At 52.0% G+C, this 21,800-nt stretch overlaps 1 protein-coding gene across 1 annotated transcript; it reads right to left on the bottom strand.

The window, feature by feature from the left end:
* Positions 1-1,032: 1,032 nt before the first annotated feature.
* Positions 1,033-20,383, bottom strand: CCM2L (CCM2 like scaffold protein). The gene is made up of 10 exons (XM_088153381.1): positions 20,231-20,383; positions 18,927-19,100; positions 16,413-16,496; positions 14,855-15,038; positions 11,512-12,002; positions 10,579-10,714; positions 8,554-8,617; positions 6,646-6,792; positions 3,756-3,895; positions 1,033-1,843 (listed from the first exon to the last, which is right to left on the bottom strand). The coding sequence occupies exons 1-10, from the start codon at positions 20,258-20,260 to the stop codon at positions 1,554-1,556; spliced, it is 1,740 nt and encodes a 579-aa protein (XP_088009507.1). The 5' UTR covers positions 20,261-20,383; the 3' UTR covers positions 1,033-1,553.
* Positions 20,384-21,800: the final 1,417 nt, after the last annotated feature.

Raw genomic sequence — 21,800 nt, 5'->3', positions numbered from 1 at the left:
GGGGGGTCTCTCGGGCCATCGGTCATGAAGGGCCGAGGGCGTCTATGGAAAATTCAGTCCATTGAACAGGTTTGCTAAGTCTCTGCTAAATACGGAGTCAGTCTCCTCGTTTAGATCCTTCTGTGGCGGCTTCACAGGATTTATGGATTTAAAATTATTCCCGGGGTGTTTGCTGTGGCAAAAGCCTTCCCGATGCAGCTAACCAACCAATAAAAGAAAACGCCACACCACTGCACGGGCCCGTGTGCAGCCGTCCGGCGTCAACGTTGACTCCAAGGCACCCAGACGCGCACCCAAAACACCCTAATGACCCAGCCCAACTGAAGGTGATCAAAACCATCCGCCATCGGAGCCGTTAAAAAAAGAGAACAGTCCCCAGATGAACCGAATCGAGGAAAGGGCACAGACTCTAGAGGCGCTGAATGTCACACTTCTGCCCTCTTTTTCCGCACAGGGTCTCCAACTCGCCTGCAGAGGGCAGGCGTGCTTTACGGACCCGCTCTGAGGTGGCATAAAACCCGGAGAAGAAACACAGGGTTGGCACAGACGGACAGGTGGACAGAGTCACCCAGGGCTGCAGGGAGCACACCGTGAAGAGGAGTTCGCATCTGAGGGCCAGCTGATCAGCTAGCCAGGGTGGCTGTCTACTGGCTCTGCAAACAGAGGCAGCGTGCCCTTGAATGCCAACGAACAGGGAATGCCAGAGTGCGTGTCTCTGTGTGCAGGAGGGTGCTTTCACCCCCCAGTCTGGCATGCAAACTCCCCAGGGGCATTTATTTTGCCCTCCCTGGAAGCCAATCCCAGACAAGGTGTTGGAAGAGCTGAAGAGGCTCCCTTTGCTGAATCCAACGCATGGCTCCGTTGGCCCCACAAGGCCTTCTCCATCCCACAGCGGCGAGCCAGGGGGTTCCCTGCAGGCATCCTGGGCAGCTGCCATTCCAAGATATATTGCTCCAAAACATGGAAGCTCCTTAAACCAACCAAGAAACACAGATTCCCCCCAGCCTTTGCAGAAAATCAGGAGCCTGGTAGCACCTCTTCCGATGAACCGCTTTATTCAAAGGGGTACGTTTCGGGAGCTGCAGCTTCTGCCTTTGAATGAAATTGGATTTGATTTTTTGGCTACCGTAGGCTAACCCAGCTTTCCTACAAAGATTTTTCAGCGTGATCAAGCCAAGGCCTCTGGAGATGCCACAGATAGACCACGGGGACTGTGGTTTGGCATTGTGCCCTTCATCCTAGAGCAGTGTTTCTCGACCGTGGCACGTTTAAGACGTGTGGACTTCAACTCCCAGAATTCCCCAGCCAGCTTGGCTGGCTGGGGAATTCTGGGAGCTGAAGTCCACACATCTTAAACGTGCCAAGGTTGAGAAACACTGTCCTAGAAACTGAACCAGTGGTCAATCCATGAATGAGCCTGTGGTGGTTGAGGGACAAAATACTTCTCCGAGGCACCGCACATCCCCACAGTATCCCGTCTGCTTCCATTCCGGGCAGATGGATACCCCAATTCAAAGTGGGGCTCTCCTCCTTCCAGGCCCCTCAGTCCCCCCTTAGAGATAGTTGTCTTCATCGCTCCCCCGGCCGTCCTCCTCTTCTTCCTCGTCCCCTGCCAGCGCTTCAATGTCGTGGGTGATGTGGGCGATCCGGCGATTGAAGGACTCCGACTCGGAGTGCAAGGACCAGCTGTCGTAGCTCCGCACGGCCGACGCGGAAGTGCTGCTCATGCTCCTCTTGATGCGGCCAAAGCTGTCAGTCAGGATGCCCCCCTCCCGGATGCCAATGTTCTCCAGGAAGCTCTCAAAGTAGCCGATGTCTTGGTCAGGAATGAACGGCCGCATACCTGAGAAGAGAGGACAAAGGCGTGGGTGAGGAAGGAGGCCAACAGAGTGAGGCCACGGAGGCTGGGGAATTCTGGGAGTTGAAGTCCACACGTCTTAAACGTGCCAAGGTTGAGAAACACTGCTCTACTAGCTTTTCTGCACATCCAGTTCAGAAAGAATCAGGAGCAACAATAATACAAGTAGTCCTCGACTTAAGAACACAATTGGGACTGGAACTTCCATTGCTAAGCAATGTGGCTGTTAAGTGAGTCACACACGATTTTATGACCTTTTTTGCCACAGTTGTTCAGCAAATACAGCTTCCCTCATTGACTTTGCTTGTTGGAAGCCCCTGGGAAGGTCACAAACGGCGATCATGGGGCTCCAGGATGCTGCAACCATTGTAAATACATGCTGGTTGCCAAGAGCTCGAATTTTGATCATGGGACTGTCTACATGTCTTAAAGTTGCCAGGGTGGAGAAACCCTGCACTACAGGTTCCTAGCTTTTGCTTAATTCAGTTTGATTGATTGATTGATTGGTTGATTGACCAACTGATTGATTTTGTGCCTTTGAGTCACTTTGGACTCCTGTCACCTAACAGGACACCTGCAGGTTTTTTGGCCGGCTTTTCAAGAGTGAAAAGTCCTTGCCTTCTTCTTCCTGGGGCTGAGACAGAGAGAGAGAGAGAGACGGGCCCAAAGTCACCCAGATGGCATCGTGCCTACCGCAGGACCAGAACTCGGGGTCTCCCATCTTCTAGCCCAGTGCCTTGAACCCCTAAGCCAAACTGGGTCTCTTCATTTTTGTCATGTTACTTAAGCAGCAGAAGGCCATTTTGCTTTCCAAATCTCACAACCCAGAAATTCCACAAAAGCAAAATGAATGAATGAATGCATAACTGGGTTATGTATAAATGCGTTTGTAACTTTAAGGAGAGACAAAACAGTTCAAACTCCCCTGTTCTACCCAGAAAGATGTTTGTTTAAATGAAGGTAATGTGTTAGGAACTGCTTTGTTTGTATAACCAAAACAATGAGACCAAAGGGGGAACAAACCATCTTTAGTTAATGGAGTTGTCAAAATGATGTGTGGCTGTAGTCATTTTGCAAGCAATGCTGTTTCCCGTACTTTTAAACACCAGGAAAGATGCCTTTTCGTTTCTCAGTGTTTTGCTATCGTAAATCCAGCAGCTTACAGCAAAAATTGAATTAACTCATATAATGCCCATTTTATATGTCCTGGGAAAAACGGACAATAAAACCACACTAACAGCAATTGTTAAATCCTGCTAAGTATTTTTTCACTTAGAAACTTTCAGCCCAAATAAGTAAATAAATGGATGTTGCCTTCAGAGGGACTGAATTATACACCACTAAATGGCTACCCAGTTCTCCCGTCTTCTGGTTTCCCACCACGCTGGACTAAAAACGAGCCAAGCAGCTTGGAGTTACGCAACTCCACAACTCCACACGCGCACACAAACTTAACCAGGGTTACAACAAAGAGCGGTCCTTTTAACTGGCGTTATTCCGCCATGCAGAAATATTGCCCCGACGTCAGACCTGTTTTGATCTTTTGCACCAAGGTGCCATCACTTTGCTTCCCTCACTGGCTACAATCCTTTGCAATCACGACTTCCAGATGTCTAAATCTGTCTGGATTAATAGGCTAGCCTGCAGTAATTTTCAATGTAGATGACCAGATTTCACAGGACAGAGGGTGAAATAATGAGGAAGGTGGGAGGGAACTATTGTTCCAAGGGAAGAGGAGTCAAAAAAGTCAGGATGGCTACCACCATATGATCACAGCTCTGCCCAGGTGTGACTTCAGTTGCACGCTCGTGGTTGCCATCTTGACTTCTCCGGCCCTCCCTGCAGAAGCCCCTGCAAATCAGAACATTTTCCCCCTCCAGCAGACGGACGCCTTTACCCAAGAGAAGAAATTTCCGCTTCTCCCCGTAGAGGTGGAGGAGGCCCGCGCAGTATCTTTCCACGGCCAAGCCGGTCCTGTATTCCCGGAGCAGGAGGGCGAACCCCTGGATCTCCTGTGGGGTCAACTTGCTTCTCAGCTGTAGGGCAAACATTTAGTGATTTATTTATTTATCATATTTACATGGCCGCCCATCTCACCAGACATGAGGACAGTTAGAGGGAGGGAAAACTCGACGAGACCCGCTTGGCCTTCCCCCACCTCTTCCGTTTATCTTTGGTTGTCTTACCTAAAAATAAGTCAATAAACAATATAAAAGTAGTATGTCAGCATTCCCAGGTAGACCAGACAGGAAGCACGACCAGAGAAACTAATTCTACTTTATTGTAAAGCTACATTAACAGAATCTTGCAAGTCTGAAAGTTCAGTTCTTCCCCCGTCTCCTTTACAGCCCAAGAAACTAGGGAGGGTCCCTTCTGAGCCTCTTGCCCTGCCCGCTGTCCGGCTGCGGGCCATGCCCTCTCTATCTGGCCACTCCCTAGGCAGTGCCTCTTTGGCCACTCGCAAGGTCTTTCCCACATAACTATTACATAGTATGCCATTGCCCTTCCTCCCTCCCTCCCTCCCTTTCCTTCATTTCACCCTCTTTTTCGTTCCTTCCCTTCCCTTCCCTTCCCTTCCCTTCCCTTCCCTTCCCTTCCCTTCCCTTCCCTTGCCTTCCTTCCTTCCTTCCCCTCTCTTTTTCCTTCCTTCCTTCCTTCCTTCCTTCCTTCCTTCCTTCCTTCCTTCCTTCCTTCCTTCCTTCCTTCCTTCCTTCCTTCCTTCCTTCCTTCCATCCTGTAGGGAAAGGATCAAAAAGGTTAAGCACATAGCCATAATTGCAATCAAAGCCCGATCCTTCTTTATATGCAGACACCACTGACTTTCAGCCATCCTATAGCCCTGGACCTCCTGGTGGTCTCCCATCCAAGTACGTCAGACCCTGCTCAGATCAGCCAAAAGCGGCAGGTGCCACTACCTGCGTGTGGGCTGAAGGCAGCATCTCCTCTGAACTGAGCTCAGGGATGCATCAAAATAACCGTCGTGGGGCAACCGTATGGAAATGGTTTGCCATTGCCGTTTTCTGGAATATTTTTGGGACTTCTCAGTCTAAACCCAGCTTTGGAATTTCCTGCGGGACTAGCCAGGTCTGCCCCCTCCTTCTTTCACGACCAGCCAGGTCCACAGATCAAATGGTGCTGCGGTGCAGCGGCTTGGCTGCCCGCTGACCTCTGGGGCTCCGGTACTCCCTTCCAGCCTCCAGACGCAGACCTCAGCAGCTGGAGCAGGGAGAAACCGGGGCTCCTCCAGCCAGGTTTCTCTCCGGCTCCTGCCAATATTTTCAACTCCCCCCAGGTCCCTGGGAAATGCAGCAGGGATCCCCAACGCCCAGCCTTCCCCCGACCACCCACCCGGACTCCAACCCCTGGGCCTGCCAGCCACCAAGGCGAGAGAGAAATCGGCCAACAGCAGAGGGGACGCCAGGCAGGTGATGCTGGCTACGGTTTTCGTATCTTCAGGAGCAACACCGTTGGCGAAAGGACTTAACCGGGTTTAGCTCTAAGCACAGCTTGACATTTTGGGCCAATGGGCCCACAGCCTGAACCTAATTAAGACAAGCTGAACAAGCAAAGCTGGTCAATAAACAACTGGGGGGGGGAGGGAGTAAGCACTGATTTTTTCTCTCTCTCTATTTGCAAGATTGATCTCTAAAAAAAAGACCTGGGATAAAAGATGAAACAGCTGTGTTTGCATCTGAATACAAAAAAGTCAGTTTTCTACTGGTAAAAGGGACGGATGACCCTCTGCCATAAACTGCACCCTTTGCTCACCTGGACTGTTTCGGACTCTGTGTCTGAACGCTCCCCTTGCTGAACAAACCCCTTGCTGATTGTATAAACTGAATAAAATTAGCATTCCTGGCCTGGTCATCTTCCTGTTAGCTTAGCGAAATGCAAGAAAATTTGTTTGCTTTGAAAGGGAAGCGGGGGACACACACGAATAGACAGCTCTCCCCCTTTCGGTCTGAAATGTTTGGCAGACCAAGCTGCATCAGCTTCTTGCCCTTGATTTTGGGGTCCTCTGAGACCCCGGTGCAAAGCCTGCTGGTCAGAGTGTTGAAGCTTCGGTGTGTCCAAACACTTATCCAGAGCAGATGGTCTCATAGCAGATGGCAGCTGTTTAATGCAATGTTTCTCAACCTTAGCAACTTTAAGATGGGTGGACTCCAACTCCCAGAATTCCCCAGCCAGCCAGGCTGGCTGGGGAATTCTGGGAGTTGAAGCCCACCCATCTTAAAGTTGCTAAGGTTGAGAAACACTGGTCTAATGGAAGATGCTGGTTTAAGGAAGAGAGCAATTTCCCCAAACTCAGACCCTCCGAATGAGAGGAGAAGGCAACTTTTGGAGGGTGGCAGGTTGAGGTCAGGTTGAAGCTGCAGGATACGGCAAATCCATGAAGAAAGTTGGACTTATGGCGCATTGCATTTTAGGGGGAGCACAGATGCATAACGCTGGCAGGAGTGAAAGGCCACCTCTGGCTTGGGTTGAGCTCCAACTCTAAATTTGATTCAATTAAATGTAATTAAAATCACATCATTAATGAACTACCTTTGATCTAATGAGTTTAAATCGGGCTCCCCTTAGCTCAGAGAAATAGTGGCAACTGTGGGAGAGGGTTGGGGGCTTCCATCACACGCCCATGACTGCCACCTTGTGCGTCAAGTCCCTCGCTTTTAGTGCAACACACATTGGCAGGTCACCATAGTGCAAATGATGCAAATTCTGTCATAATGGACCTGATGTCACTAGACCCCTCTCAGCCTCCCCCCAACCCTGAACCCCAACTTCCCGTCATCATGTAGTCCTGCAGTTGCTCAAGGCTGGTGCTGCTCTGGTCACTCCCGCTGCAGGCTGTTGCCAGGCTGTGATGCGACTGGTGAAGCAAAGGGGAGGAAGCCCCACTGCAGTACGCCTCAAACGTCTCATGGGAGCCATCGCTGCAAGAGGAACGAAAGACAACAGAGTGGGAAGTTCAGAATTTGATAGGAAAAAAGGTTCTTGCTTCACTTGGACCCAAGGTGAGGGACTAAGCCAGTTTCCCAGAATCTGGGGCCCTCTAGCTGTGTTGGAGGGCGGTTCCCATAGCCCCAAGTTGCCACCCAGATGCAGGCTGGGTGGAAGGACGGAAGATGCCCTTCTGGTCATCCCAGGGTTGGAATCATACCCAAGACTGCAGGGATATGGTTAAAATAAAATCAAGATGGCGGCTACGATGGTGCACTCTAAGCTCCACCTGATTTTTATGCGTGTCACACACACAACACGCTTTAAAAACAGGTGGAGTTTCAGTCACACCATCATGGCCACCATCTTGACTTTTTTCACTATGTCCTGCAGACACCTCTGGTCCATAAGGAGGTTGAAAGACAAAAGGAGTGTTGTGCCAACACAAGACAAACCCCATCCGTATGTGCCATCATGTTGTATATATGCATGCATGAAAGGGGAAGAGCTTGTGCTGATCATCGTTTCGACAAAGATCTCTGATCCTGCAGAGACCAGCAGTTTAGTTTTCCTGGCAGTTATACAGAAGCGGTTTGCCATTCCTGTCTTCTGACAAGGTTTTTCAATGTCCCACTTTAGTTCTGAGGTTTTTGGCCTCCCATCCACGTATAAAACAGGCCAGATGCTGTAAGGAATGAAGCTGGCAAGACTGGAACCAGTGCTTCTCAGCTAGAGAGCACCATCATGTCAACCTGGAGCAGGTGCCCCCAAAGAGAATGCCCAAGTATCTGTTGACTCGGGAAGGCAGAAGGAGCAGCCTGGAATTGAAACCCTGGAGCCCAGACCCATGCTGCAGGGGCTGGATCATCTGTGGGTCGAAGGCTTCATCCTTGTCTGCAATGAAGAGTCTAATCTAGCCATGCTGTGCCTGACAACCTTCTGCCAAGGATGCCAATTCCTGCATAAGGGGTTAAGTATGTTCTAGATAGCCAAGTTTTGCTGTTTATAGTCCACCTGAAGCCTGACAGATCCTGCTTAGCTTTCCAAGATCAACCAAGATCGGCAAAATGTGGCGGCCTCCAGGGAGATTGTAGGAATCTTAGAACAAGACAGGCCTTATTTCCGTTAACAGTGGAATGCGCTGGAACAGAAGATACCTCCCGTGGTAATAGTTGTGCTGTCAGCTTCAAAGAAGGGGAGAAGTGGTGGGAGTATCCACCTTTGCCCAAACATTTTGCTGCCTAAGGTGGATTAGCAAACCGTATTTCCTTCCTGTTTCCTCTCCACAAAACTTCATGGCATGATGTCCACAAGGTGGGCTGGGGGGTCCAAATAACCAAGACAGACGCTGCCAGTGTACAATCAAAACCCTGCCTCTTTTCTACATGTTTGCACATAGAAGAGGGCATGACTTCAATGGTGCAATTGCAGCTGCCATTTTGACTTTTTTGACCCTCCTCCCAAATGCCCCCCGGGTGCTGTAATAACAAACTCCCACCAGCATTCTTCTGCAAGCCTGCAATCAAAATGCTTCTGCAATATGGTTGCTTTTCCGTGATGTCCTCAAAGCAGCTGTCTCCCTCTGTGTCACGGTGGGGCTGGAAAGGGACATTTGGGGGTCGTGCTGGGAATTCCCCTCCCTCTTTGCCAGGATCACCACCAGCAGATTATTTCTGGAGGTCAGCCTTTAAGAAGATACCGCGATGGTCCACTTGGACCTGCTGTTCGTTAGCCATCACAAGAGCAGGACTTACAAGGAGCTGCAGCAACTGAAATCAGCATCGTAGCCATAGGTCCCATCGGTCCGACAGCTCTCACCTGAGGAAGGGAGACCACAAGGTGAAATGGTTGGGCAGGAAGGGCCAGGATTCTCTGTTTTCCAATCTCAGTCAACATCTGTCTCCTGTAGCTGGTTGCTCTCACACTTTACCGCAGTGTGTCTCAACCTTGGCCGCTTGGAGATGTGTGGACTTCAACTCCCAGAATTCCCCAGCCAGCATGGCTGGCTGGGGAATTCTGGGAGTTGAGGTCACACATCTCCAAGTGGCCAAGGTTGAGACACACTGCTCTACTGTCACTGATCTGGCTATTAATAGCCCTCTTCTCAGCCAGATGTTGCTGAACCACAAGCCCAGCATCTCCCTTTAATTTGCTAGCATAGCCTTGAATATATTTAACCCCATCTCTGCATTTACATGCATTCATTAGCAAACTCAGCCAGCGACAATATCTTCCCTCTTCTCTCCTTTTAGGAAGGAAGATGGATATATGAACGCTCCCAGGAGATCGGTATTTCTCAATCTTGGCAGCTTTAAGATCCGTGGACTTCAACTCCCAGAATTCCCCAGCCAGCAGGGCCGTTGCTAGAGTTCTGGGAGCTGAAGTCCCTCTACTTGAAAGATGTCCGGATTGGAACAGGTAGGCACCTGATGGCGCTCCAGATGTTGCGGGATACAATTCAGCATCCCTTGGAAGCACAGCTAATGGGGAGGGTTGCTGAGATTTGTGCTCCGGTAACATCTGGCTGTGCAGAAGTTGCTTTTCTTGTCCCAGAGAAGGGAACGATGGGAATCCAGGTTGGGAGATTAGCTTGTATGCCATGATTTTAGCTAATCTTCGGTTGGAGTTCTTCCCGATCTGGTGTTCTCCAGATGTGCTGGCTGGAGATTAAGGGAGGCTAGAATCTAGCACGGTTCATTTATAGTATCAGCAAAAATAGTGAGCAAAATTTATTTATTTATTCAATCACTTTATAGAGCCACTCATCTCAACGATGACTGTGTGATTATGACATAATAGTAACTTCCCCACAACTTCAGCTGAGTCTAGTGGTCGCCTTAAGGCCACCTCCATTCAACCAGATCGGTTCGATCACAGTGGCTGGGTGTGCCCAACATATAGCTTTGGGTACTTTTAAACAAGTTAGTAACGAACCCAGCCCTCTGGGTTGGCTAAGGGGCCAAGGTATTGTGCACCACTCCCCCCCGCCCTGTTTATTCAGTAACAAAGTGAAGGGTTTGTGTGAATGCAGCTTCAAATTCTACAATACATGTCCGAATATCTGCCTTGACTCCAGAAAAGCACCATAGTAGCTCATTGGTGATGCACCAACATTGCTTTTCCTTCACCGGAACGGTTAGAAATGAAGAAGCTTGCAGAGAAAATGAAAAAAAACAACTGTTCAGCTTGTGGTCGGCTTATGGAGCACCCCAACGCCCTTCCTTCATACACGTTCATTCAGTGTCCACTCACCCTTGATCCGTCTCCTCTCGCTTTGCCACCCGCCTTTCTTAAACCCCACACTCCCACCGTGCTCAAGTTAGTTTCCTGTTTCTCCTGACACACCCAGCTCTGACTCCCATACAACACAGTGGCCATAGGACACTCGTATATGTTCTTGTTTCTTTCCACAGACCTTTGTTCCTTCTTTTTATATAACCCCACCAAATCAGGGCCCTGAATGGAAGCTAAGCGTGGCATTTTGTGGCTCTAAAGCACAAACACTTCCTGGGTGGATTCTCACGACATGCTAGAATAGGGTCAAAGTGGGTAAGGGGGGGTGAGGCAGCCCTGTGACTTTGCCTATGTGAACCAGTCATAATGCACCTCATGGGGGGGGCGGGTGGCACTGCATGGGGCCAGAGCAACTGTACCTCCCTCCCTTTTCATTGGAACTCGGTTCAGAAAAGCTTCTCCGAAACGCAGCACCAAATTCTGGGCACCGCCAATCCTTCGGGATGGGATGGTCAAGCCCTGCAAAGGGAATTTCTTGTACTCACTCCGGCTGGAGAGCCAAGGACGCTTCGGTGTGGAGGTGTAATGATAGCCGGCCCGATCCACACACTCAATGGTTTGGTCGCCGTAAATGATCTGGAAAACTTGACATATCAGAGCGCACGACTCCTCGGCGGTGTCCTGAAGGAAGAGCAGGGAGGGTTCCGGTCAGCTGTATGGTCTGGAGGTGTGAGACGGTCATTTGCAGCTAGAAGCAGGGGTGTCTGGAGGGTGTGGTCAAAAAAGTCAAGATGGCACCCACGACAACTTTGATCGCACTGTTGTAGGCGCCATCTTGACTTTTTTCACCACACCCCCCAGACACCCCTGCTTCCTTGTTTTTTGCTCTTCGGATTGCCCAGCCTAAGCAACAAAATTGCTGAGACGTTGACATACACATTTGCTATTTTGCATGCTTTCTTCCCATGCAATGAAATAGGACTCTTTAAAGCAACCTGGTGCCCCCACCCCAGATATTTTGGCCTTCAGCTCCCTTCAAAGCCTCGAGTTGGGGGGTGGTTTTGTAGAGGTCCTCTGTCCTGACCTCCTGGTTGTCCAGTGGGGTTCAGGCTTGGCTGCATCACACTACCCCAAGAGTAGTGAGGAAGGGGGGCAATGCATCTATAGGGAAAGGACAGACCAAACCCGTTTTGGAACTGCTGCTGCTAGAAAGGGGCAGGGGGAGTGGTCTCCATTTTGACCTTTTTGACCTTCCCAGGCGTCCCTCTGCCCCTCCTGCACCAGGGCTCCGGACTCAGGGGGTGCAAGAGGGGGACACCTTCCTTCAGCATCCCCAAAGCTCGAGGCACCCCCTTGGCGCTCCAATGGCTGCCAAAAGCAGGCCGAAGTCTCGGCCCCTGCCACACGGGGGGCCGGGGAACCAGCCGGGTGGGCTGCGGCACCCGGCTTGCCCAGCCTTGTGAGGGCCTGGCGCTCACTCGGTCGGCCACGGCCAAGATGACGAGGTTGCAGTAGGCGTCCGGGCTGGGCTCCTTGGGGTGCAGGGGGCTGCCGCCCGTGTGCCGGTGCTCCCAGCTGCCGCAGGTCTTGCCCCTCTCCCAGCTGCCGCTGAAGACCTGCTGGCGCTCCCAGCTGCCCCCGGCTTGGCCCCCTCGCCGGCGCTCCCAGCTGCCGAAGGCCCTGCCGGTGCCGCTGCCGGCCCGCTGCCTCTTCTCCCAGCTGCCCGTGGCCTGCTTCCTCTCCAGGCTCCCGCCGCCGCCGCCGCCGCCGGGCCGCCCCTCCGGCCCGCCCCGGGCCATTTTCCAGTCCAGGCTGCAGATGGTGTGGCGCCGCTCCATGGGGCCCCCCAGCTGCCGGGAGTCCGGCGGCCTCTTCTCCGCCGCGCCTGCCGGGCACTTCTTGTCCTGCTGCGGGACGCCCGGGTACAGGTCCAGGGTGCCTCCTGCGGGAACCGGGTCAACGCCCAGGCCTGGGAGCGAGAGGAAGACGGGGTCAGACCAGGGACGGACGTCTGGCCCACAGGGGGTTGCCCGGGCCCTCCCGACCCGACCCGAGCCTCTTCGCCGCTTTCAGACTTAGTGCCGGCCCTGCCGTCGGGCTGAGGGGCGCTGCGCCTGGGATATCGTGGCAGGGGAGCCAGTTGGCCCCTTTCATGTGGATGGTGGCCTTGGTGCTTCTGTGGCCAAGGACCGGGGCAAGCGTGGCGGGGTTTTCTAACGCAGGGGGCAAAACCATTGGAGCGTGAGACCCATTAGCGAAGGGGAGGAGAGGAGAAGGAAGCTTTGGGGGAGAAAGCTTTTGGAACAGTCGGTTGTGCATCGAAGGTGTGCTTGTGGTGTGATGCAGCTGCAAAAAAGTCAAATGCAGTTGCGGGCTGCCTCAGCAGAAACATATTATTCAAATCACAGGAAGTAACCATCCTGCTTTATTCTGCTTTAGCATTGGGTCTAGCAGTCTTTAAGGAGACTTTGCACTCGGCAGCCCATCTTCCCCTTTTGAAAGAACGGACGTGGTCCGGGGATTATGGGATTGCCGCTGCGGCCGAGCCGAGGGCCCCTTGCTCCTATCTGTCTTCAGACTGGGGCACATAGCCCACTTATTTTTAAATATTTCAAAGCTCTGTGAGCTAGAAATATAAGGAGCCAAAGGTGGGTCACATCTGGGAAAAACTGGACACGGGATAGCTATGCACAAAAGCACGTCAGCTCTCCCTGTTTAGAAACATCCTTAGCTGGCCTTGGCTGAGCTTGAAACATCTCCTGGACGGGAGGCCACAAGGAAAGCCCAGGAGCGAAAGCAATACCCAAGCAATATCCAAAACAGAAAAACTTGCAGGAGCAGAATGTGGCAAATTCCTTCTGTGCTGCGGCCGAGAAAATGATACCGATGTCTCTGTGACTCTATCTTGATTCAGAGAGTCTTTTTCCCTTCCCCTCTTTATTTTAATGATTAGGAATAGAAGGCTGCTAATAAATAGCGCAGCGTAGTTTTTTATTGATTGATTGATTACATTTTTATTTTATTTATTTATTTATTTGTATGTCACATTTATGTAGCCGCCCATCTCACACAAAGCGACTCTGCACAGCAATCCAACAACTCTTGGCATTGTTTAAACCAGTGTTTTTCAAACTTGGCAACTTTAAGAGGTGTGGACTTCAACTTCCAGAATTCCCCAGCCAGCATGGCTGGGTGCTAGGGAATTCTGGGAGTTGAAGTCCACACCTCTTAAAGTTGCCAAGTTTGAAAATGACTGGTTTAAAACATCCAGGGTATGTTGAAACAGCATTTAAACAAGGTCATAAAATCATCGAACCCCTTCCATTGCCCCTACCCGGGAGGCAGTTCAAATTCCACAAATCAAAATTGGCTCCAGTAAGAAACGAAGGCAATTCAGAAAGCCAATTTTCCCCGGAAACTGACCCTCGAGCCAGTCAACCTTCCCTCGGGGGTTTTCAAACTTTTTCAGGCGGCTGAACCTGTTAAAAAAATTAAAATCTGGCACCCTCGAGCAAGAGGCAAAGTTCAAGGGGCAGAAACTGGCTGGGTGGGAGTGGAGCGTTTTTTGGGGGGTCTTAAACTCTCCCCCTTCCCAGGAATAAGGGGACCAGACTGAACTGGTGCCATGGCAGATAGAACTGGGGGAGCCTTTTGACCTGCGGTTGAAGGAGGGGATGAAAAATAAAATGAACAGCAAAAGGGGATTCCTAGAACAGCTGTAGGGTGATTTCTCCCTGCGGGCAGGCAGAGAAAAGCAGGTTAAGAAACTTATTCTCTTATAAGGGGGAGTCAAAACTTTCTCAAAACTTTTTCTAAGCGATGGGAATGCCTTCTGCTCTCCTACCGGACCCTTCTTTCCTCCCGCTGGGTGCTCAGTTTAGTCCCGCACTCCCCCCCTCAATTTCTTATATCCATATTTGCAGAGAGGGGAATGAGGAGGCTCTGGCAGAAAAGAAACCTTTTATTCCACCCGGGCTAGGAGAGGCTCAGATGGTGGAGCTTCTTGCTTCTAATGGCAGCTGGGCACCAGAGGGCACCCTTGGCCCACGCGCCGGGTGCTGCACCAAGGTCGCCATGCAACGAACGGGTCGGGCATCGGGACCCTCGAGCGGGACTTCCCAGCCTCCCTGTCCGTTCTGCCTGGGCTGGGCCTCCACACCGGCATATGCCAATCGTGGGCATTCGCTCGGCTTTGCAGATACCCTCGGCTTCGTCTTTCCACCCTCTCACCTTTGAATGGTTGCAGCGCAGTATCGATACGTTCGTTTTGCTTATAATTTTTTTTTAACATATTTATTCTTTTTAATTGTTGCAAGCCGCCCAGAGTCACCTTTATGCGAGATGGGCGGCTATATAGATACGACAAGTAAATAAATAAATAAATAAATAAATAAATAAATAAATAAATAAATAAATAGCGTGCGTTAAAGGAGGTTCAAAACAAACTTTGGGTTGATTTTTTTCACGCAAGCTGCTGTTTTCCACCCACTTTCCCTTGCTTTCAGACTGGCATCTTGAGAGCCTCCTCGCCAGCCTAAGAAGAAGGCTGCCAACGCTCCCGTAGAAAAGAAAGTCTGCCCCGAAAACCGTGGGAGAGGCCGCCTGGCAATTGGAAACCGCGGGCGAGTAAGTCCTGCTCCCGAACGGTGGCCTGGAATAACGCGGACTGGGGCGGGGGATGCGTCTGGGGACAGGCGAGCGACCAGCCGGCCAAAGGAAGGCCCTCGTTCCCGCGGACAGCGCGGGCCACGCCGAGCGAGGAGGGATGGAAAAAAAATGTTCTTTCTGCCCAGGTCCCCCCGACATTCCTCCCCAACCCACCGGTCTTGAGCACCAGCAGGTGCAGCGCGTCGTCTCTCAGGTAGGACGCCGCGGCGATCTCGTGCGTGGGGATCCTCAAGATGAGCTCTTCGTTGTCCCGCCAGGTGAGGAGGAGGCAGCGGGCAGAGAGGCTCAGGATGCTGTCCTGCTCCGGGTTGGTCCTCAGAGGGAGCTCTTTGAGTTGCTGCAGGAGAAAAAGCAGGCAGTCCCGGCCTGGCGAGGCCACCTCATCCCACGCCTTCTCCCTTTGCGGAGCAGGATCCGCCGCGCTCCTGAGCCCCCCCCCCCGCCCCCCGTCCCTTGGAAAATCATACAATCCCACATACGAAAGGCAGGGTCTTTGCAGAAAGACACAAAGGGTAGGGCTTTTGAAGAAACATGCAGGCAGGACAAGCAGGCCAGAGGAGCAGAAAATCCTCCTCGGTAGGCACCGAACCTCCAGAATCCAATGGTCATTAATGCATGGAATCTGAACTTCCAAGATATGAAAGCCTTGAGAGGCTTAAAAAGGCAAAGACTCGCTCAAGGTGAGCTTGGCACTTGACAACTACCTGAATACGTCTATAGTTCATTATTGCTGCCTTCCGGGATTTTTTTTTTAAGTGGTCTTTCCAGTTAGGCTACAGGTCTGTTATTTCCTGGTGGTCTCCCATCCCAGTTCTAGCTTGGTTTGACCCTGCTTCATCTCTGAGATGAGTGAAGATTGGGCAGGGGCTGCCACCTGCTATGGCAAAAGGTACACGAACTCTCCAGCTTCTCCCTCTGGGCAAACAACATCAGGCTGTCTCGCCTCTGCAGCCCTTAACACCAGAAATGCACCCCCCAGACACACACACATTCTGGGAGCTGAAGTCCACACATCTTAAAGTTGCCAAGGTTGAGAAACTCTGCTGTGGTAGCTTTTCTGCATGTCCAGTTCAGAAAGAATCAGGACCAACAGTAATACAAGTAGTCCTCGACTTATGACCACAATTTGGACTGGAACTTCCATTGCTAAGCAATGCGGTTGTTAAGTGAGTCACACCCAATTTTATGACCTTTTTTGCTGCAGTTGTTAAGGGAAGCTGGCTTCCGCCATTGACTTTGCTTGTTGGAAGCCCCCTGGGAAGGTTGCAAATGGCCCCAGGATGCTGCAACTGTTGTAAATACATGCTGGTTGCCAAGAGCCCGAATATTAATCATGTGACCATGGGGACTCCATGACGGTTGTAAGTATGAGGACCTGTCGTAAGTCACTTTTTTCAGCACCGTCGTAACTTTGGACAGTTGTTAAACGAGCAGTTGTAAGTCGAGGACTACCTGTATCAAAGCTTTCCACAATACAAGATTTCTGCCCCTTTTCAGTTGTCTGTATGTGCAGTAAAGAAGGAGAAAGCAGAATAGTCCTCTGTGCTCAATGTGTCTTAATTGGCTTTTCCTGCATAAGCGCAGCATCCTTTAAGTCCCGATGCTCCCCACTTAGGAATACCACCGTTAGCGCTCTCGCCGATATTCATTCTGAGAACATTACAGTTAATTGACCGACATGAAAGCGCACTGAAGCACATTGTGCGGTTACCCTCGCGGTATCCAATAGCTGCAACAATTCATCACGGCTGGAGGGGTTCAGGGAAGTGTTCACCCAGGTCAGGTGGCCTAAAAACTGGAAAAAAGGGGGAAAGAATGAGAAAAGATAAAAATGAAACAGGGCTAAATATTTTTTTTTTTTTTAAGGGAGAATCTACAGTTAGGACAGATTGTGCAGATCAAGAACACATACTTAGCTTTGATTTATTTTATGCTGCTTTCATAATTCAAGCTGTCAATAAATTGGGGGTTTTGGCATGGATCAGGGCTGGGGGTAGAGAAAACGTTCTTCGCCATTTTTGCACACAGCTTTTCCCAAAAGGAATGTATTTGCACTCATATGGTTCAGCATCTGTAAAATTTCTCTCAGGTTTGCCCTCACAAGGCCCCCCACCAAGTTCGTCTCGTGCAATCAGCCCCGGAGAATCCCGCCTCGGTTGCGCCAAGAGCTCTAAGCGGGCCCCGTCTCGTCATATTTGAAAATAAAAAGGTGACACCTATTACCTCAGAGCCGCTAAGGAATGAAACTGAACGAGACCAGTCAAACCCCGCTTCCTCAGCCGTGAGAACGAAACCTGCAACCGACCATGCGAGGCTGGGAAAAATCCAAGCCCTTCGGGGGCCCAACTGCTGAGGAATTGCAGGGGTTGGTGCACACCTCTGGAGGGCTCCAGGTTGCAGAAGCCTGCAACTGGCCTGCAAACCAGATCACTGTTAGATCCTCCAGGAGTGTGACGGAGATTTTCCCCAACCCGCCGAATTCAGGGCCCACCTGCCTTTGCGGGCCAATTCAGACCTGACTTTAAGGCAGTACGTTCACCCAGCGTGCATAACCCGGGGGCCAACGCTACTCGTTTCCTGAATTTGCACCATGAATGGGTTGGGGTAGCACAACACGCCGAGTCATCAGCAAACCCAGCCAAGGTTAGGGTTGAAATTAAGCAAGTTTAGAAGGTGGGATAAACGCAGCTGCTGAGTTCTTTGACTCGGTTGCACGGATTGTGGGAATGCAGCCTAAATAAGGCGTTGCATTTAGCCTGCATATTTCCATCCCCCCCAAAATGCAGATGGGGCTTTGACTATGCCGTCGCAGCTGCCCTCCTGGCTTCTGTGATCTCCCCGGCCCCCTTCCCTGTGGCCACGTCATCCGCTTGGAAAGAAAGCCAATGGAAGCATTTCCTCCCCTCTCATAATCCAGACCCCAGTCTCCCCCCCACCACACAAATGTGATCAGCTGCATGGCGAAGAACTCCTCTAGCAGAGGCTGAACAGTCATCTCTGCATCTGGCGCGAGGGGTTGGACCTGATGACCCCTTAGATCCCTTCCAATGCCATGGTAAACGGGGATTCTAATAGTGGCTTTGATCAGCCCAGCTTCCCCCGCCTGAGATTCGGATGCCCTCCCTCTGCCGTTGTTTGGAAGAACCACGAAGACCGGCTCTTCACCAGGCCTCTGGCGAGGGAGGGGGAGAGGGAGAGGGAGAGGGAGAGGGAGGGCCTCGCTTCATCGCGCTGGCCGTCTTTTATCTTTAGTTTTTAACCTTCTATTGACTCGATTGTAATTCCTTTGATCATTGTGAGACACCCAGAGCCATTGGGAGTTGGGTGGCATGCAAGTGCAATACATTTTATTATCATTACGGTTGGTCGCACAGTCGGCCAGATGCTTGGACTGGGTTTGGCATTTCTGTCCACCTCTCGAGTCCTTCCCAAGGACCAGAGATGGGCAGATGTTGCTGTTTGGTGGTGTGAAAGGCATCGTGGCAGGATGGAAGCTGTTCCAAGCAAAGCTGCCTTTTGCATCGGACCGGTGGTGATTTTGTCCATGCCGATGGTTTTCAAGGGGTGCGCCAGATGTTTTGGGATTGCACCCAAGGCGCCCATTACTATCTTTGGTACTATCTTTGCTTTCTCTTGCCTGCATGACTGCAGGCACCGGGTGCTCTTCTGGGCATGGCCGTTCAGCAGAGGACAGCCTGGACAGGGGCTCCCCTTCCTCCCCCCCGCCCAGAGCCCTTCTGGGCCCCTGGATGATCCTCTGCTTCTTCCCAAGCTGGCAGGATCCCCACTCAGAAAAATGCTGGGCTGGCTTCGGTCACTCACCTTTCCCTAGTCAAAGCAGAGGCCCCGCAAAGAACGCTCAAAGCAGTCTGGGGGGGGCGCCATGGTGCGATGGACGCTCTGCCTGGTCTTTTAGGTGCCTCGTGTACTGACTGCACCATCGCAGCCACCATCTTGACTTTTTTGCCCACGCCCTATGGACATCTCTGGTTCTAAGAGTGATTCTCAGACTGGGGGGGGGGACACGCTTGGAAACAGGTTTGTAGAGTTGCAAGGGGGCTTCAGGATTGAGAAGGACAAGGTGGGGATGGGCTAAGTTTCCATTCGCTTTGGGGGCATCCAGAGAACATGGACGCGGGCAGGTGTTGCTGGGTACCGGGGTGCCTACCGGGGTGCCCACCCAAGCCCTGTGCCAAGCCCCCCCCAGCCACATCCCGGTGCTCACCTTCACTTCCTTTTCCACGTAGTCCTGCAGGAGAATCTGGGGGTCAATGAGATAGTCGGGAGGGTACAAAGGCACCGAGTGCAGGGGCCGCCGGCGACACGTGTTGCCCTTCAGAGCCTGCTGCTTCCGGGAGGCTTTCGGGAAGACCAGGCGCTTGATGGGGGACACAAATCCCTGCAACCGGCAAGGGGGGAGGGAGGGGGTCAGCGAGCCGCCGCCGCCGCCGCCGCCGCCGCCGCCACCACCCCGAGGTGGTGGGGAGCAAAACGTGGCTGGCTGCAGCGCAGGCAGATTGCAAGGAGGGCTCCGAGCAGACGGCGAGTGTGCAGATGGCCAGGCCCACGCTCTTCCGTTCTGTGCCAAGGAGAATGAAGCGCTCGGCAGCTTAAATTAAACGCAGCGGGTCCGGCTTTGATTCCTGCTTTTCTGAGAGAGGAGGGGGAGGAGAGGAGGAGGAGGAGAGGAGGAAGAGGAGATGGGGCCTGGGAGGCAGAGCCCATTCGCTTCCCGTCTTCCCAGCCCCTAAGCAACTTTCTAGACCAAAGAAGCTGCCTAGACAAGCAGCGAAACGTATCTAACCAAAAGAGAAGAAGTCCGGTTGCCGTGACTCAACCTCCAGATAATTCCACCTGGATGACTGAGAACCGTCATCAACATACATCGTTCCCAGCCATTACTGGACCTTCTTCTCTTGGGAAAGGCTACTGAGGGCTATCCAGCAACGGGTCAAACGGGCTAAATCTTGGCTCAAGGGGACCACCGGGAAACAAGGCGCCAGCCGTCAGGCGGGGAGGGGAGGGGCAAGGTAACAGAGACGGCGTTTACAACATCGGTGTCTGATGCCAGGGGACCTGCTTAAATCTCATCTGCGGCTGGCAGTAAGGGGTCTGGGGCAGGGAAAGTCTTGTGCCCCCCCTTTCTCTAGGTCACACCCTTCTTCTGAGCTTTTTTCTCTGGGCCCAGGAGAAGGCCGGGGTGGGGGCTGGCTTTGACCCCCCCAATTCTGGCCAAGGAGAGCTCCGAGCCAGCATCCCCCTGCAGTGGCCACCCTGGCAACAGTGCCCAGGTTTAGCCCCACCAGAAGGGTGAGAAGTCCCCTGGCCTTCAGAGGCGCAGGGCGCAAAGTTTCCCCACACCCTGAACAAGGATCTGCCTTGTGTTCGTTGACCCAACGGCAGTTCAGGATGGAGGCAGAAAAACACAGGCTGCAAACTGCCAGCGCAGAATGTCCGCAAATACATGCCCGCAGGCAGCCCCCACGTACACCCATAGGAATGCCCCCGTGTGCCATACTCCATGCCTACCTTCTTCCCTTTCTTTGCTTCGTACTCCATGTCCTGTCCACGCTCAGCTTCTCTCCCCAGGAAGACGCCTTTTCCTCTACGCCATCCAGCCTTTGTTTTCCCATCCTGTGTCGGAAACTCCACCAGCTTCTGGTCCTGATGTCACGCAGCCACGTTCCTGGCCCGTCCTGCTTGGGGGGACCTGGGATCGTGCGGCAGCCTCTGGATGCATTGGCTGGGAGGGCAGCAGGGGGCGCCTGGTTGGGGAAGACCGCAGGAGAGGAGGGTGGCCTTGCAAAGGCTTTCTGGGGCTTTCTCCGCAAATGGCCTTGATAACAACCCACCCTTCCAAAAGGAATCGCGCTCCCATTTTTCTTCTCCACCATCCACCCAGGGGACAACAACATATTTCTCTCCAAGCTGTGAGACAAGGTCCCCCCATCCATCTACCACAGCGTTTCTCCATCTCAGCAACTTTAAGATGTATGGACATCAACTCCCAGAATTCCCCAGCCAGTCTGGACTTCAGCTCCATCCATCCTAGACAGCATGGCCAATGCAGGGTTGTCTGCAAGCGGGGTGGGGGGGTGGGCGGGAATCAAAAAAGTCAGGATGGGGATGATGGGCGTGTAATCAACCCCTGCCCCTTTTTTACACACCAGATCAGCCACCACCATCATCTTGACTTTTTTGATCCCCACACACCTGTAGTTCTGGTCAGTAGTGCCTTTTATGTTTCTTCATACATATCTGGGTTCCTAGCTGTGAGCTGCCCAGAGTCGTTTAAGAGTTGGGTGGTGTAATGGGACGTAGGAATAACCTTGAGGAACAAGCAATCTGAGTCCAAAGCAGAGATGTAATGTGAGAAAGCGTCTCAGGCATGACCCTCCCTAGTTCTCATGAAGATGATGGGGGGGCATTCAGACTTGCAGGATTCTGTTACCGTAACCTTATAAACAAAAGTATTGGCTTGCATGATTTTGGTTTCCTAGTCTGGTCTACCTCGAAGGGCTGACCACAATTGTGCAAGTTGGAATGCACCTCCCTCCTCCCCCCGTTTATCCTCAAAAGTCTGAGACGCTTTCTCAAGTTACATTTCTGCCCCCGACTCAGATTTCTCTTATCTGACAGGCGCCTCGGTTGCGACTCTTCCTCCTGGTCCTCAAGGTTATTCCTACAGCCCATCACAGGTGGCCTATACATTATAAAAAAGATAAAGTAATAGCCCTGAGCAATGGAACACGGTGGGCAGCTGTGGCTCTTAACATCTGGAGGAGAACAAGTTACCATTCCCCACGATACATTTCTGGTTGGATGCACCGTGAGTTGCGTTGGGCCTTCAGTTTTTCTTCCTTTGGAGACGGAAAACTGGAGGATTCCAGTAAAATCCAGCAAAGGAGGTAAAATCCAACCGACAAATATCAGAAAAGGGATGGGTGAGGCCATGAGCGAACGGGGATGGAAAACCGAAGCGAGGGAAGGCCATTTGGGAGGTTTGGTCATCCAGAGAGAATGAATGAGCAGCAAATGCCAGAGCGGTGGGAAAGGTCAAGAACAAATGATGTGCTGGGGGAGGGTGGCGCAAGAAGCA

The sequence above is a fragment of the Python bivittatus genome, unplaced genomic scaffold, assembly GCF_059951505.1.
Source record: "Python bivittatus isolate LINGU-HERP-01145 unplaced genomic scaffold, Pbiv_v1 ctg000700_np1212, whole genome shotgun sequence".
Classification (NCBI taxonomy): Eukaryota; Metazoa; Chordata; class Lepidosauria; order Squamata; family Pythonidae; genus Python; species Python bivittatus.
The sequence above is the reverse complement of the archived record's forward strand: the minus strand, read 5'-3'. Positions and strand labels throughout refer to the sequence as shown.

Bases quoted from the DNA above. Each gene is read 5' to 3' on its own strand.
- CCM2L (XM_088153381.1), bottom strand. From the start codon at position 20,260: ATGGAGTACGAAGCAAAGAAAGGGAAGAAG. The intron at 12,003-14,854 runs GTGGGTTGGGGA...TCTCGCTCCCAG, and splicing joins CCTGCTGGTGCTCAAGACCG to GCCTGGGCGTTGACCCGGTT. The intron at 10,715-11,511 runs GTGAGCGCCAGG...CTCTTCCTTCAG, and splicing joins TCTTGGCCGTGGCCGACCGA to GACACCGCCGAGGAGTCGTG.